Source organism: Eptesicus fuscus, chromosome 17, assembly GCF_027574615.1.
Source record: "Eptesicus fuscus isolate TK198812 chromosome 17, DD_ASM_mEF_20220401, whole genome shotgun sequence".
NCBI classification, from domain to species: Eukaryota; Metazoa; Chordata; class Mammalia; order Chiroptera; family Vespertilionidae; genus Eptesicus; species Eptesicus fuscus.
The window spans coordinates 36,352,558-36,368,146 of record NC_072489.1 but is presented as its reverse complement, the minus strand read 5'-3'; the positions used below and the strand labels follow the sequence as shown (position 1 = coordinate 36,368,146).

Sequence of the window (15,589 nt, the reverse complement as noted above, 5' to 3'; positions counted from 1 at the left end):
GGACTATGCCAGAAATAAAGATTTGGGAGATATCAACAAGGTAACTGACATCTCAGAGTAGATGAGCTCACACAGAGAAGAAAAAGATCCAAACACATGTGTAGAAATTTTTGTCTTATGAGAAGTTTTGCTTGATAGAGTTTTAAGTTCCCAATTATCTTTTTTTTAACCAATCTAACCCAGAAGCTAGCAAAGTGCTAATTATTTATTTTTAAAAATTCAATAATTATCTGTGAGAACATATTTATTTCCTTAGGTTTGTTGGATTACTAAAATTATCTTATAGACTTATAACTATAGTAAATGCAGATTTAGTTCCTCTAGTATTTTCTCATTTAAAACTAAAAACTCATATTTATATTTTAAATTTTTAAACTTTCATCTTTTTATAGAATGTCATTGGCCTGCTGAAGAGAAGTGATGTTAGTAAGCTTTTATAAGTCCCTCCCCTCCAACTTCTTGCCAGGATCCTGGGGCACATCTTGCCCTGCCATCTCTGGCTCCCCCTTCCTTCTGATTGGCTTGTCCCTTTCTCCTCCTTCTACCGAGCTGAAGTGCTAACAACATCAAGAGCTGCTGCAGTCAGCCATCCTGCTGGTCCTTCTGGCCCTTCTTTCTACATCTAACACAGAAGCCAGTCAGTGTTAGCTCCAGAATTTTTCAATGGGAGAATAGGAGAGCAACAACCTCTCTGATCTGAAGAGGGAAAAAGAGCTGACCTGCCTTTGTAGAGTATTTTGAAAGAAGAATAAAGCAACTTAATTTATCCATATCAAAGCAGGGAGAGCCACTCATGATCCCTACTTCCCACCCCAATGCACCTCTAACCACCCAAAAATTAATGTCCCTGCCTGAGAAGACCTAGGACCTATGGCTTTAGGAATTTCAGAAAACACTTTAGTTCCTTCTTTTGCATTCCATTCTACTGCAATAACCTGACACATACCTGTTATTTTATCATTCTGTTTCATTCGTAGTATTTTCATCACACTTAACACCCAATTTTATTTTATACATTTCTTTTTAAAAATATATATTTTTATTGATTTCAGAGAGGACGGGAGAGGGAGAGGGAGAGAGAGAGATAGAAACATCAATGATGAGAGAGAATCACTGACTGGCTGCCTCCTGCACGCCCCCTACTGGGGATCGAGCCAGCAACCAGGCATGTGCCCTTGACAGGAATCGAACCCGGGACCCTTCAGTCCGAAGGCTGGCGCTCTATCCACTGAGCCAAACCAGCTAGGGCTTTTATACATTTCTTAACTTGATTACTCTATCTTTCTTCACTTGACCAGAAAGTCCAGAAGGGCAGATTCCACGTCTGGTTTTGCTCACCACTAATAAAGCTCTATTTACATATTTCAAACTTGAACAGTAAGACCAAAATCTTTTATTTATAATTAGCTTCATAATAAGAATTATTCTTTACTTATAGTATCATACAAGTATAGTCTTTGTACAAAGTTGCCTTATTAAGATATTCTTTTTATATGACTAAGTCAAGACTGAAAATATTATGGAGTATCACAATGTCATTTAACACTTCTCACTTTCTTCCTGTCCCATTTGGTCATCTTACTTTTCTATTTTATACTGCTCCCAAATCACAATGCCACTCTATCTGTCCCACATTATACATAAGAAAACCAGGTAATATCAAAGACCAACCAATGACTGAAAAAAACACTACTTTGTGGTGCTATTTATTTTATCAATACTAATAAGAGGGTATTTTACTAGTGAGATAATTTTTGCCTTATATAAGCCCTATTGTAACTACAAAGAAAAAAAATACATAGAATTCCAAGGACTGGATGTATATAAAGGTTAGCACTATGGAATCCTCAGACACTGGGTTGAGTACCTGACTCCATCATTTACTCTGTTCTTTGTTCTCTGTTGATAAAAGGTCACATTTGTTTTTTTCCACTGTCTTTTAATTACACTGCTGTCATTTTTATTCTCTCTCAGTAAAGGGGCTTGTTAACTTCCAAGTGATTTTTCAGGCCAGAATGACTGAAAATGCAGTTAAACTGTCACTTACCCTTTTATACCTTAAATTGTTGTTGCAAGCATAAACATAACACTTGCTTATAAATGGATTATTTATACTTCTAGAATCTTTTGTCTTTCCTCCCAAAAAGTTACATTTAAATTGGGATTTCATTATGCCCCAAATATTTTTTGAGAAGAACAGATATAAAATCTATATTATATAGGTAGAAAATGAAAAATTTGTGCTTTCTTATTTTCTTCCAAACGATTTGGCAGTTATTGCTGGAGACATCCAAATATAAAAGCAATGCACACATGTTAGAAGCAGAAAAGCAAAACAGACAGTGGACCATGTCCAGGTACCATGCTTGGTATAGTGGTAAACAAAGAAGTATAAGGTAAAGTCTCCACTCTAGAGCAGTGACATCCTGTTGGCTCTTCCTCCAAAACACATCCACAATCCAATCACTCTTCCCTACCTCCATCTCACACCTCATTACTCTAGGTCAGTGGTCGGCAAACTCATTAGTCAACAGAGCCAAATATCAACAGTACAACCATTGAAATTTCTTTTGAGAGCCAAACTTTTTAAACTTAAACTTCTTCTAATGCCACTTCTTCAAAATAGACTCGCCCAGGCCGTGGTATTTTGTGGAAGAGCCACACTCAAGGGGCCAAAGAGCTGCATGTGGCTCGAGAGCCGCGGTTTGCCGACCACGGCCCTAGGTGAAGGCCCTGTAATCTTCCACTGACCTGAGCAATGGTCTTCTCATTGATTTGCTCTTCCTTGAACCTGCCAAGGACATTCCTACCTCAAGGCCTTGTATTTGATTTTCCCTCTGCCTAGAATGCTCTTCCCATGTATTCAGAGTTCAATCCCTTCAAGTTTCTGTTCAAATGTCATCATATTGAAGAGGCCACTCTGACATTCTATATAAAATAACCCATCTCTCCTATCTACAAACTGCCTTTGTTCCTCTTCATAGCATTTATCACTAATGTGATACATATTTATTATTAGTTTTCCCTAAAACTCCTTGAGAGCAGAGATATTTTACCATCTTGTTCACTGCTGTATCCTCTGTGCTTAGAATGGTGCATGGCACACAGTAGGTATTCAATAAATATCTGTTGATGACATTTAACTGGTAATTGTTCAAGTTAAATAATTATATAGGGCAATAGTAAATTAGTACTTCAAGCCAGTTCATAGTTAACTGCCAATTGAACAGCATGGGCCAGTAACACTCAAGGAAATACACACCAGCATCACCTGGAAAGATTCTTCAAAATATACCTGCCCAGACCTCACAACATCCACCAAACCTCTCCAGGTGGAATTCTGAATATGAGAATGTTTAAACTGCTTCCTAAGTGATTCCATTTTTTACAAATTGTGATAAAATACATATAACATAAAATTTGCCATTTTAACCATTTCCAGGTGTTTATATTTTGCACTCTTGTTTAAAACTACAGTATAATATTTCAGTTCAGCAGAGGTAATATAATTGAAAGGAAGGATTAAAAAAAAGAGACCTTTTTATCTTAGAAAAAGCATGGGCTTTGGAGTTGAATACAGGTCCACTACTCATTAGCTGTGAGACTAGGCAAATTACTTAACTCAAAGTTTCCTCACCCACAAAATAAAGATAACCTTTTACCCTCTCTTTCCTCCCACTCCAAGGTTACTCTAAAGCTAAAATGAAATCTAGTAGATATATAAAATATCTAGTTTTGTGCAAATAAGCTTTAAACTAGAATTAATGGAATTACTTTCATTGAAATAGAAAAATAAATTCATATTGGCAGAACCACAAAAGTAAAATCCTGGCATAAGTGGCTATAAAAATTTTTCTTTCTCTATTGATAGGGCAGATGAGAAAGAAACTTGGGAGTTCCACAGATATGATCATCTTAGAACAGTAATTCTGAAACCTGAGTGCCTCAGAATCCCATGGAGAGCTGGTTAAATGCAGATTGATGGGTCCACTCCCAGAGTTTCTGATTCAGTAATTCTGGGCGGGGCCTGAGAATTTGCATTTCTAACAAGTTCCCAAGTGATGCTGAGCTACAAGTTATTAGTCCAAGGGCACAAAGTTTTGGTTATCCTAGATGAGGAAGTCCTGAGATCTACTGTACAGCATGGAGCCTATGGGTAACAATACTGTGTTGTATACCTTACATTTGTTAAGAGGGTATATTTAACTTTAGGAGGTGATAAATGGGTTTATGGCATAGATGTGGTGACAGTTTCACAGGTGTATACTTGTCTCTAAACTCATCAAGTTGTATACATTAAACAGGTACAACTGTTTATATGTCAACCACACCTCAATAAAGTAGTTTAAAAATAACAATGATTTAAAGTATGCATATTCTAACAAAGCCTCTGAGCAGATTAATTCCTTCAGTGTAATTTTTTTAAAATATTTTTATTGATTTCAGAGAGGAAGGGAGAGGGAAAGATAGAAACATCGATGAGAGAGAATCATTGATTGGTTGCCTCCTGCACGCCCCCTACTGGGGATCGAGCCGAAACCCGGGTATGTGCCCTTGACGGGAATCAAACCGGGAACACTGGTCCATAGGCCCTTGTTCTATCCACTCAACCAAAACGGCTAGGGCTTTCAGTATAATTTTTAATTAAAAACCTAAAACAGTTTACTTAAAACTATAACCAATAATATGCTTATTATTTTTAGAACATTTAAATGTCAGCTAAAAACCAACTAATTTAAATAATACAAGAATAATTTCATGCCACTAGTATCCCAATGACAAATTCAATCCTGAAAATATATTTAAAGTTAAGATAATTATTAGAATACTCATTGTTTTAAAAGTTAAAAACTGGATAAAAACAAAAGGTGCTAATTTTAAAAGAGCAAGTGTAACCCATAACTTCTGATGAGTACATGACAAAATTACTTACAGGTATGGAGGCATTCGGTCACTGTAGTTGGCTTGATCAGATACCCTTTACAGATGTAGCAGGTGATGTAAGGATTGAAATCTTTCACCAAGTGTTTCCTTTGGGTAGCCATTCGTAGTTAGCTAGGGCTGGCTTCAGTAGTTCGGGTAACGAAGCGTTTTAAGTGGATAAAAGTCTGATCCCAAGAGCTGGTATGGAGTTCCCAACTGGATATCCTGCGGCATGAGAACTAACATCCAGATCTATCACGAGATTGCTGGTCATCACTCCTTTTGGTGGTTCTGCTTTCCCATACCTGTTTCCACAATAATTTAAGAGATAAAACAGTATAGATTTGTCATACTGTATTAATACCATTATATTAGCAGCAAGTGTTACATGTTCTAAATTAGGTAAACAGGTGAAGAGAACATTGCCTTACTGTAACATTAGTCTGTAAACCTGCTACAATTTAATTCAGAATAGTGGCAAAACTGATCCACTCCTGAAGCCTCAACTATCCACCTCTATACCAATGACATTAAGGCTATTAACTCCAGTTTTGCCATCTTTACCTCTTTAGTAATGCATTCTGTCTGCTTGACTGCTCTATTAGGAGCTCCTGGCGATACAAGTTAAAGGATTAAAAATTAAAATCATTATTGACCCCATCAAAATGGTCCGTTTCCATTTTGTACCCCACAGCCAGTCAGTAGTCAAATCAAGTTGATGTCCTTTTCCTTTCCATCCACATCCACCTTCACTCCATCTTATATTCTGCTACCAGGTTAGCAAAGAACATCAAAGAGTGACAAAGAATGTCAGTGTCTCCTCTTTACAACCAGAAAAACGTTTAAATTTCTTAGCTTCTGGAGGCTCTATGCCCTCTATCCAACAACCCCTTCCTCTCCTCTATCTAGATCATCGGTTTTCACCTGCAAGAGGCACACTGGTGTGCCACAAGAATTTTTAAAACATGCAATACCTGATCATTATCAGGGGCACTGCCTTTTCTCTTAGATTGTCAAATTAAAAAATGACAATAGCCATCTGGTGTGAATGAATCCAAGTTACCTATTTATCTTTGTCAGATCAGCAAAAAAATCTATTTTCTGGTGTGCCAGAGAATTTTAGTAATTAGTTTATGTGTACCATGAGATGAAAAAGGTCTAGAGCCTACTTATCCTTCAAAACCCTTCTCCAAAGCTATCCTTGGTGTAATCTCTCCATGGTTTTTAACCCTTAATTCTTTCCTGTTACATTTTCCTTTTACATATTTTTAAAATATATTTTTATTGATTTCAGAGAGAAAGGGAGAGGGAGAGAGAAAAACATCAATGATGAGAGAGAATCATTGATCGGCTGCCTCCTGCATGCCCGCTACTGTGGATTGAGCCTGCAACCTGGGTATGTGCCCTTGATGGGAACTTAACCTGGGACCTTTCAGTCTGCAGGCTGACGCTCTATCCACTGAGCCAAACCGGCTAGGGCTCCTTTTACATATTTTGATTTATAGTTATACTAGAGGCCTGGTGCACAGATTCGTACACTGCAATCCGGGACCCTTCAGGGGATGTCAGACTTCTGGTTTTGGCCCGATCCCCGCAGGCCAAGCCAAGGGACCCCACTGGTGCACAAATCCTCTAGTATGCATATAAGATCTTTGGTTAATCTCTTCCTGCCCTCCCTGCCCCCTTCCCTCTGAGATTCATCAGTCTGTTCCATGTTTCCATGCCTGTGCGTTGAGCATCTGCCCCCTGGTGGTCAGTGCGCATCATAGCTACTAGTCCAATGGTGGAACAGTTACTTAGGCTTTTACATATATAGAGTCACTCTTTATCTCCTCTATTAGACCACAAAACTCTGTGCTAGAAACTGGTCGAATTTAGTAAATGTCTATATAACCTGGGCCAGTGGTCGGCAAACTCATTAGTCAACAGAGCCAAATACCAACAGTACAACGACTGAAATTTCTTTTGAGAGCCGAAAACCGACTTCTGTGCATGGGCCATGAAGTTTCAATCACACTGTATGTGCGTGCCCGCACGTGGTATTTTGTGGAAGAGCCGCCTGTGGCTCGCGAGCCGCAGTTTGCCGACCACTGACCTGGGCAATGTTACTTATCCTCTCTAAGTCTGTTGTTTTTTTTGTCAAACTGTAAAATGAAAATAAGACTGCCAGTCTCCTAGAATGAGGAGGATTAAATGAGACAATATACATACAACTAGCACACAGTAAAAGCTGAAAACCATTAACTTTTTTTTCCCCAGGCACGTTTAGCATAATTGACTTGTACAGAAGATTACTTAAAAAAAAAAAAAAAAAAGCTTTAAAGGTTTCTTGTAACAAATGTATCCTCTTAGGAAACAAGCATGAAAAGGGTGATTTCCTAAATTTAATTCTGTCAACAGGGACTTTTTTTCCTATCTTGGCTGTTCATTCATTGGTAAGTATGCATAAGGCAACTAGGAAGGTCAGAGGCGTCATCGCCATTGAGAATGTGCAAGGAACAGGCTGGGGAGACCGAGCGGCGGGGGCGGCAGCAGGAGAGCACTGACAGGCAGGGCTCTGGGTCCTGGTCCTTCGCTCGGCGTGACCTTCAGCCCGGCACTGACCATCCGAGCGACCATCCGCGCGGGCGTCCTCCGCGCCTGCCCCTCCACACACGGGCTAAGGGCCCGCCTCTCCCACAGGTAGGGCTGCTGCTGGGAAGCTCCCGGTAAGACAAGTTCTCGGAAAGGGGAAGCGCACGTCCGGACCCGGGGCGGAATGGAGATCCGGAGCCACGCAGCCCGGTCGCCACGGCAGAAAGGAAGCGGGGACGGGCAGTGACAGCGCAGGGGCGGCAGGAACTTTTCCGCGTCCTCCAGCGGCGGGACCGGCAGTACGTCCCCGGGCGCCCCACGCACAGTCCGCCCCGCCCGCCCGCCCCGCAGGTGCCCGGCCCCGCGGGCGCGCCGCTCGGCCGCCTCCCCCGGCCGGGCGCCCGCAGCCCTCTCCGCCCCGAAGGGGAGGCCGCGCCTCTGAAGCCCCCAAGCCCCGGCCGCCGCCGCCCCCGAAGGAGTCTCCGGGTCCAGACGGGGCGGGCCGCGGCAGGTGCCTGGAGGGGCCGGCGCTGCCCCCGCTCCGGGCCCAAAGTTGGACGGGAGCGCGGGGGCGGCGGGGTCCCGGCCCCTCGGCCGCCCTCCTACCCGCCGGATACCTACCAGCGGCCGCCGCCGCCGCCGCCGCCGCTCCTCGCCCGCCAGCGCGCCGGCCTCGCAGGAAGGAAAGTGAAAGAGAAACAGCGCCCGCCGAGGCCTGGCCGGTCCCGCCGCCCCGTCCGCCCTCCCCCTGCAGGCGGGAGCGCGCCGGCTCCGCGGGGCCACTCGGCTCGGGCACGATAGGGCGCGACGGGCCTCGGGCCCAGGGCCGGTGCCGCCCCCAAGGGCAACTCCACCCCCTTCCAACCGCCCGCGCCAGGGACTAGCCCCGCCCCTGGCCACGCCCTCAGGCCACGCCCCGGCCACGCCCCCCCCGCGACACGCCCGCGGGCCCGTGCTCCACGCAGGTGCGGGGCCGCCCCGCCCGTCCCGCCGCGCGCTGCTGTGCGACGCCTAGCTTTGGCCCAATTTTTATCTCCGTTCATCTCTCCACCACCAACCCCTCCCGGCCGTCTTTCATCATAACAATGTCTGCTATAGTTTTCCTGGCGGGTTTAGCAACAAAGGTCAGTGCTGAGAATGAGTCACCCTGCAGAACTCTACTGGGCTGCGTCTTCCCCAAGCCAGCCCCACCTGGGCCAAGAGGGGGATGAAGACATCCTTTCATTTGTGCCTTATTTTAAAAAATCATTAACGAACTTGCTACTGCGGGGTGGGTCCCGACAGCATGACTGTTGACAAATGTAAGCACTGGGGAGCACGGTGGGGGTGGGGGTTTTAGTGGAAAGGTAAATAGTTAGGACTGTAAGGGTCATAACTTCTAGTGGACTTTGAGATCTTCAAAGATCTTCAAAGGACCATTCATTGCAAAAAAAAAAAAAGTATTCAAAAGCATGCATGAAAAGATTCTTCAAAGTCATTCAATCCTATTCTGCATTCTACAAACTTACAAATTTCTACTACAACCATTATTTTGCGAAACATTAATTAGATCTCGTTCTTCGCTTCTTAGAAGACTGCAATCCAGTAATCTCAGGGTAGCAGGGAAAACAGTGTAATCTCCACCCGTAAAACAAAAGGTAAAACTAACATGACAAAGGGAATCAGCAAAGGGCAGCTTTCAATCTTGTGTAGAATTAGAAAGAGGAAAAGGTGTTGCAATTGCATTATCTTTGCGTCTGTATAAATGAGAGCAGTGCTGGTTGGTTAGGGAGGTGACAGTAGTGAAAGGCAGGGGAGAATTAATGATAGTATTTGCTTTATCTCCAAAGTATTTGCTTTACCTCCAATTGACAGGAGTCACCTTGGTTATTACCAGAGTGATCAACTGTGAAGAGGGCTCTAGTGACAAACCAATGAACCCAATGATCACTAAGCCAGCAACCATCTAGGTATTCAAAGATTCATTTCAAATTTAAAATACACCAAAAAGTAGACCAGGACAACTTCTTAAAATATCCCATTTATAGTTAAACTTATGTAGACTGTACATAACATTTAAAAATTACCATTTGTAATATAGCAGGAGCAATACATTTTCAGAAACAGCATTCAATTACCACATTTTTAAGGCAAAGGTGATCTTTTTTAAGCTAACATGCCCATTTCCAAGGTCAATCAACTTCAATAACTCACAGCAATCACAATGAGAATGAAAAACAAGTCAGGTCAAATGACTTTATAGCTGAAGGGTTACTCTTCAAACCTCTCATCTCGGAGACTAAACAGATCAATATGTGAAAAGTCACTCTATTTCTAGTGTATTTAAGGTACGTAATGGAAGATATTACCATACATACTACAACATATACAATATGACCTGGGATTTTCCTACTCTGCATGTGAACCTACTTTAAGTATATATTTTAAAGAATAACATTTCATGAAGTCCAGGAGGCTTAAATGTGATTGGTGATCAACATTGAGTGGAGTTAATTAGCATTCCCTGAAGAACTGAGCTTGAGGATGGATGTTAGGAGGATTTACATTGACAAAGGAGGGAGGGGGGTCACAAAGATGCTACAGAGCAGCACCCCACAATAGACGTGGAGGTGGGTTGCCATAATCGAAAGTGCAAATGGTGGACTTGAGGGTGGAGGAAAGAATTACAACCTTTGTAAGGAAATGTGTCCCTAGAGGCAGCAGGGTTCTTTAAAAAATGTTCAGTGGTCTCTTCTTTCCCCTCTTTCACCCTACCTTTCCCATCCCCCACCCCAGAAAAGCCAAAAATGCATAAGCACAAAAAAGAAAAATAAAATAAAAAATTCAAACATCTGTCTGATTAAAAAATAATAACAAGAGAAGGCAAGAGAGAATGTTACCAAGGGGTAAGTTTCCTGACCTACCTGCAGGTTCTTAGCATTTAAGCATAAGACTTTCAGCTGCTGTGCTGCCTCCTCTTCTCCCCTGGGGCAGCTCTCTAGTAGCTCACTCTTTAGTTCCTTGGTTCTGACAGTGGGGGCTGTAACAAACCTCTGAAGCCTCAATATGAGGGGTAGCTCTGATAACAAATCTCAAGTACCAGTGGGACCCTCAGTAAACAAAGGCCTGGAAGCAACTGGATATGCAGGGCCAGGAAAAAGAAAAGGCAGATAAAAGAATCATAGCTGGGAGTCCCCTTATCACTAATCTACTTCAGCTTTCTCGTTTTACAGAGGTAGAAAGCAAGATCCTGAAAAGTGGCAAATTCATAACCACAGAGCTGATTTTGGTAAAGCCAAGAACAAAATAAAGGTACCAGTTCCATACTGTTTTACACCTCTCAAGAGAACTTCTCAAGTCCAAGAACTGAAGGGCGGTCTGGTAAGAAACAAATTAAAGGAACAAAGGGAGAGAAGAATGGATGAAGAGAAGGCAGGAATTAGCTGTGTGGATGGTATTTAGGAGTGAACTTGGTGATTCCCTATCAAAGAAGCATAATCCCAAAGCAGTAACTTGTTTCACTTGAGCACTGATCGACATTCGCCCAGGGAACCACATATGGGGCTCTTGATAACCCTTGGAACTACTTGAAATTATCTACATACCTAGCGAATGTTTTCATTCCTTTATATTTTATGTCTAGATTTTTATTCCCATTAAGGCTGGGCAATGGATGGGTAATTCTGTACTGAAAAGTTCAGATTCCTTCCTTATCTAATGAATATATCATCAATGAACTGCTGAACTGCTGTTTAATGGCATAGCATTTTAAAAATAGGGTTATATCTTTACATTTGCCTGAAATATTAAATAATATGACTTTTTTCTTGTGAGTTATTTTATATATCTTAAGTATGCTATTTAGTCTTTTAACATGGAATCTCTCTCACAGAAAACTACCCTTCGTATTCTAAAAATCTTCTTACAGAGATTTTAGAATAGATTAAAATTTAAAGTGTCCTACTGGGTCCAAGTGTATTTATTTTATGCCTACAGATATTACAGCTCAAAAGTCTATGATTTGCTTAAAATCAACGGTGGAGGAATGGGAGGGGAACAGAGAACTGAAAGACTTCCAATCACCCTTGACCATGTCTCATTTTTCTCTTTTTTTAAAAATGTATTTTATTGATTTTTACAGGGAGGAAGGGAGAGGGATAGAGAGCTAGAAACGTCGATGAGAGAGAAACATCGACCAGCTGCCTCCTGCACACACCCCACCTGGGATGTGCCCGCAACCAAGGTATATGCCCTTGGCCAGAATCGAACCTGGGACCTTCCAGTCCGAAGGCCGACGCTCTATCCACTGCGCCAAACCGGTTTCGGCTCATTTTTCTCTTATGCAGCTCTCCCCTGCAATCAATAATTCTCAAGGACTCTCTCTGCTAAATGTCTCTTGAATCCTTCCACTTAACCTACCCTGGTTCAGATCACTCTCATCTCTACTTTCCATTACTTCAAGGAACTCTTAAGCAGTCTCCCTACAACTCTTCTCTGCCAAGACATTCTCCACAGCACACACAGCCAGAGGACTCTAACTACAAATTTGATCGTGCTGCTCCCTGGCCTTAAAAAAAAAAAAAAAAAAGCCCTTGTTCTTAGGATAAAGCCAAATACTTAATAAGCCCTTTCTGGACCCCCGTCACTTCTACACAGCCTCTCCCTTGAACTTCATGCTGCAGCCATAATGAACCTTTTTACCCTCTGGCTAGAGAGAAGGGTCTTCTTGCAAATGAGCACCCTGTCTCAATCTCCCCACCCTTGCTAAAGTTGACCAACTGCTACTTACCCTGTTCGGTATCAGGTGATCTCAAAGGTCACCTTCCCAGACACCTCAAAGTTGCTTAAGAGTTTCCTCACTATACATATACCACATACATACCTAACAACTCATACTAATTCTCTCAAGTCCCACATCACACTGTCTTGGATTATCTAACACAATTGTCTGGACAAACTACTAGTGTAAGCCCAGTAGGCACAGTGCTTGACTGTACATCCGCAGCAGAGTGGATGGCAAATGGTAGGCATCCAAATCAATACTGACTGAAAAGCTGAATGATTGCACCCAATCTAAAACGTATTCTGTGTACTCTTCCTTCAGTTTCTTCTTAGAGGGATCTTTACAAAGGATGGGCTGCCTCTAGGACTACTAATTAAAATCACACCAGGGAGTACAGACTTATCCACGAACAATTATAGAGCAATGCACCAAATTTATTAATAAAATGTTAAGTGAAACCTGATCAAAAGACAAAAACTCCAGTTGAAAGATGGAATACCAAGGGTGCTTAAGAAATTAGTCCCATATGATTGAGACTCTGCCAGTTACAAAGAGAGCAAGGTAAAACACCAAAAGCTATGGTATTAAATGAGAAAGCCAGAAAAAAGGAAGAGAAATTAAGTCAATATACTAAAAGTGGGTACAGATAAGTAGCATAAGTACAGGGACAAGATTAGTCTGCGAAAGGCTGTGCAACTAGCGAAATAAATATTTCAAAGTGCTTGAAATACATTATGCTAAAGAGACAGGTCGACATTTTTTTTCGCCTTTGAGAGTCAGAAAAACTAGCTGTATTTTCTTTACTGTGATGTCAACAATTGGCTGAAGCTAGTTCCATTTATACTGAAAGAACAGAGACTATCACTAAAATAGGTACAGACTCTAAGGAAAAACTGGATTTACTCCAATTATCAGGGCTGTGATATTTTAAAACATTACTATAGAACCACAACTGTTATTCTGGGAGATCAGATTAGATCTCTGAGGATCATAAATGAACAAATAACTCAAATGCAGACACTAAGAATATTCCATCAAATCTGAATGTGGATGACTCTAAGTTAGGAGTGGCTGTAGAAAAGTTAGGGAAAAAAAGTCCTCCCTTCCCTTCCCCCCTCCCCCCCCCCAAAAAAAGATGTGAAATTCATTTGGAGCAAATACAGTACAGAAACTCAGTAACATAATCATTCAAGTATCAAAGGAGACTAGGCACAGGGAGAGAACAGGTCCTGATTTTACAGGTAGCTATGGCTTAGATTTGGAACAAAGGTTCCCAGACTCAATCAAGAGAACGTGGTTTTTAGTCAGGACAAATCACTTACCGTAACTTCCTTTGGCTTCATGTTCTTCCTATGGAATTGATATTAATATCATCTTAGTCACTGGTCTACAGGGAAAACCTTTATATACTTGTATGTTGTTATAATGAGCATATAGAAGATTAAATGAGATGATAATTAAGAAGTTTTTTTTTTTTTTACATTGCAAACTTTAAAAAATACAAGGTCTAAGTGGTAATTTTGTGAACCACCAGAGTGGAATAGTACCACCCAGCAGAGGTCCTGATACTAAGACATATCCAAAGATTATTTGTAGAACAAATGAGATACTCCAGGCATGACAATCAGGGGTCCGGGACACAGCATAAAATAAGGCATGCAATGGTCAGAAAGTACTCCTTCCTCTGCACCAACATTCATCACACCCATTTAAAAAAATCAAGATGTGTGCCGAAACCGGTTTGGCTCAGTGGATAGAGCGTCGGCCTGCAGATTCAAGGGTCCCAGGTTTGATTCCAGTCAAGGGCATGTATCTTGGTTGCGGGCACATCCCCAGTAGGGGGTGTGCAAGAGGCAGCTGATCGATGTTTCTAACTCTCTATCCCTCTCTCTTCCTCTCTGTAAAAAATCAATAAAATATATTTTTTTTAAAAATCAAGATGTGGAAACCTAACTATTTCACTAAGCAATTCAAAATCACACAAAGAAAACCAGTTCCCCCAAAATGTTTAATAATTTGGGTTAGTTCAACAGTGTAGACCAAGCATGTTAAATAAACATAAACGAGGCATGCGGCCCACCGGCAGAGAGTTTGACATGCTTGGTGTAGACTTAGTGTGTTAAATCTTTATCCACTCCCCTCAAATGAAGGGGTAGCAGAAATGTTTTCCATTAAAATGCAAATTCTCCAGGCAGGGTCATAATTAAGCCCTTATGAGCCATCTCTTGAGCTATCTATTCCCAGCTCACCAGGATTAGTAGACTTCTTATTCCATAGGAGAACAGGAGGTTTTAGTTATAACACTTTAGCAGGGTATTAACGGAAACATTTTACTGGCTGGGAGGCCAGAAGGATGAAAGAAAGAGTATCTGAAAGAGGCTGGCAAACCACCAAATATGCTTCATAATTTTGTCTTGGATCAAAAACAACAATAACAACAAAAAACTTATTGAAAACAAAAGGGCAAGTTAATATGTCCATACTGTCTTCAACTTGACTAAGATACTGGTTGATTTTTAAATATGTTTGCAGAAAAAGCTAAGAGAAAACTGGCATAAATTAGAGCAGTGGACAGTAGCAATAATATAAGCTAGACATCCTTAATTCTTGACCTGCAGGGTGATAAGCTCTACAATAGTCTCAGATGCCGTGATAACCTGTCATTGATAGTTCAAGAAGAAAGAAACAATATTTGTCTTCAATTGTGTCTTTAATTCTGCCTGTTGAAAGAAGTCATCCTAGCTGACTGGAAAAACTGCCATTTACCAAACCTTCATGTGATACCTTCCTTAATGAGAAGCTGTAAAAAAGCACCAGCATCGAAGCATCGTAAGAGAGGTAATGAATGAGAAGACAAGATGGCTTTATAGAAAAGTGGTTAACTAAGTATGAGCTCTGTGAGGACAAGGTATTTATCATTACTGCTGTATCCCTGGGATCAAGTCTAAAACATAATAGGCGCTCATTAAATATTGGTTGAATGAACAGACAAAGGAACATGCAAATAAATGAAATCTGAATTTGCAATCAAGATTGCTCACATTCAAATTCTGGCACAACCTCTTACTGGCTAAGTGTCATAGGGCAAAGAACTATTTTGGGTCTCAGTTTTCTCATCACTTAAATGGATATAATAAAAGTACAAATCTCAGGAGTTTTTAAGAAGATTATAGGAGCTAATACAAGTAATGCAGTTAGTACACAGTAAGCAAACAAATGCTTGCTGGATTGATCTTAAGAATTTCATATCCATACCCTTTCCTGCTATTGGGACAAAACAGCAATAAAAATAGGATATAATTTAAGGCCTGATGGCCAACAAATACTTAG

At 41.4% G+C, this 15,589-nt stretch overlaps 1 protein-coding gene across 4 annotated transcripts in view; it reads right to left on the bottom strand.

The window, feature by feature from the left end:
* The window catches only part of PCGF5 (polycomb group ring finger 5), a 110,666-nt gene that overhangs the window by 52,702 nt on the left and 42,375 nt on the right, over nucleotides 1–15,589 (bottom strand). Inside the window, exons 1-2 of one of the 4 annotated variants that reach the window (XM_054728961.1) lie at nucleotides 8,119–8,273; nucleotides 4,934–5,228 (exon numbers count right to left, since the gene is read on the bottom strand). In XM_054728961.1, coding sequence (XP_054584936.1) covers nucleotides 4,934–5,045 — 112 coding nt within the window. In that variant the 5' untranslated portion in view covers nucleotides 5,046–5,228; nucleotides 8,119–8,273. Of the gene's footprint in view, nucleotides 1–4,933; nucleotides 5,229–8,118; nucleotides 8,274–15,589 lie in introns of those variants that run through there. The other 3 variants (XM_054728959.1, XM_054728957.1, XM_054728958.1) reach the window with 3 other exon arrangements.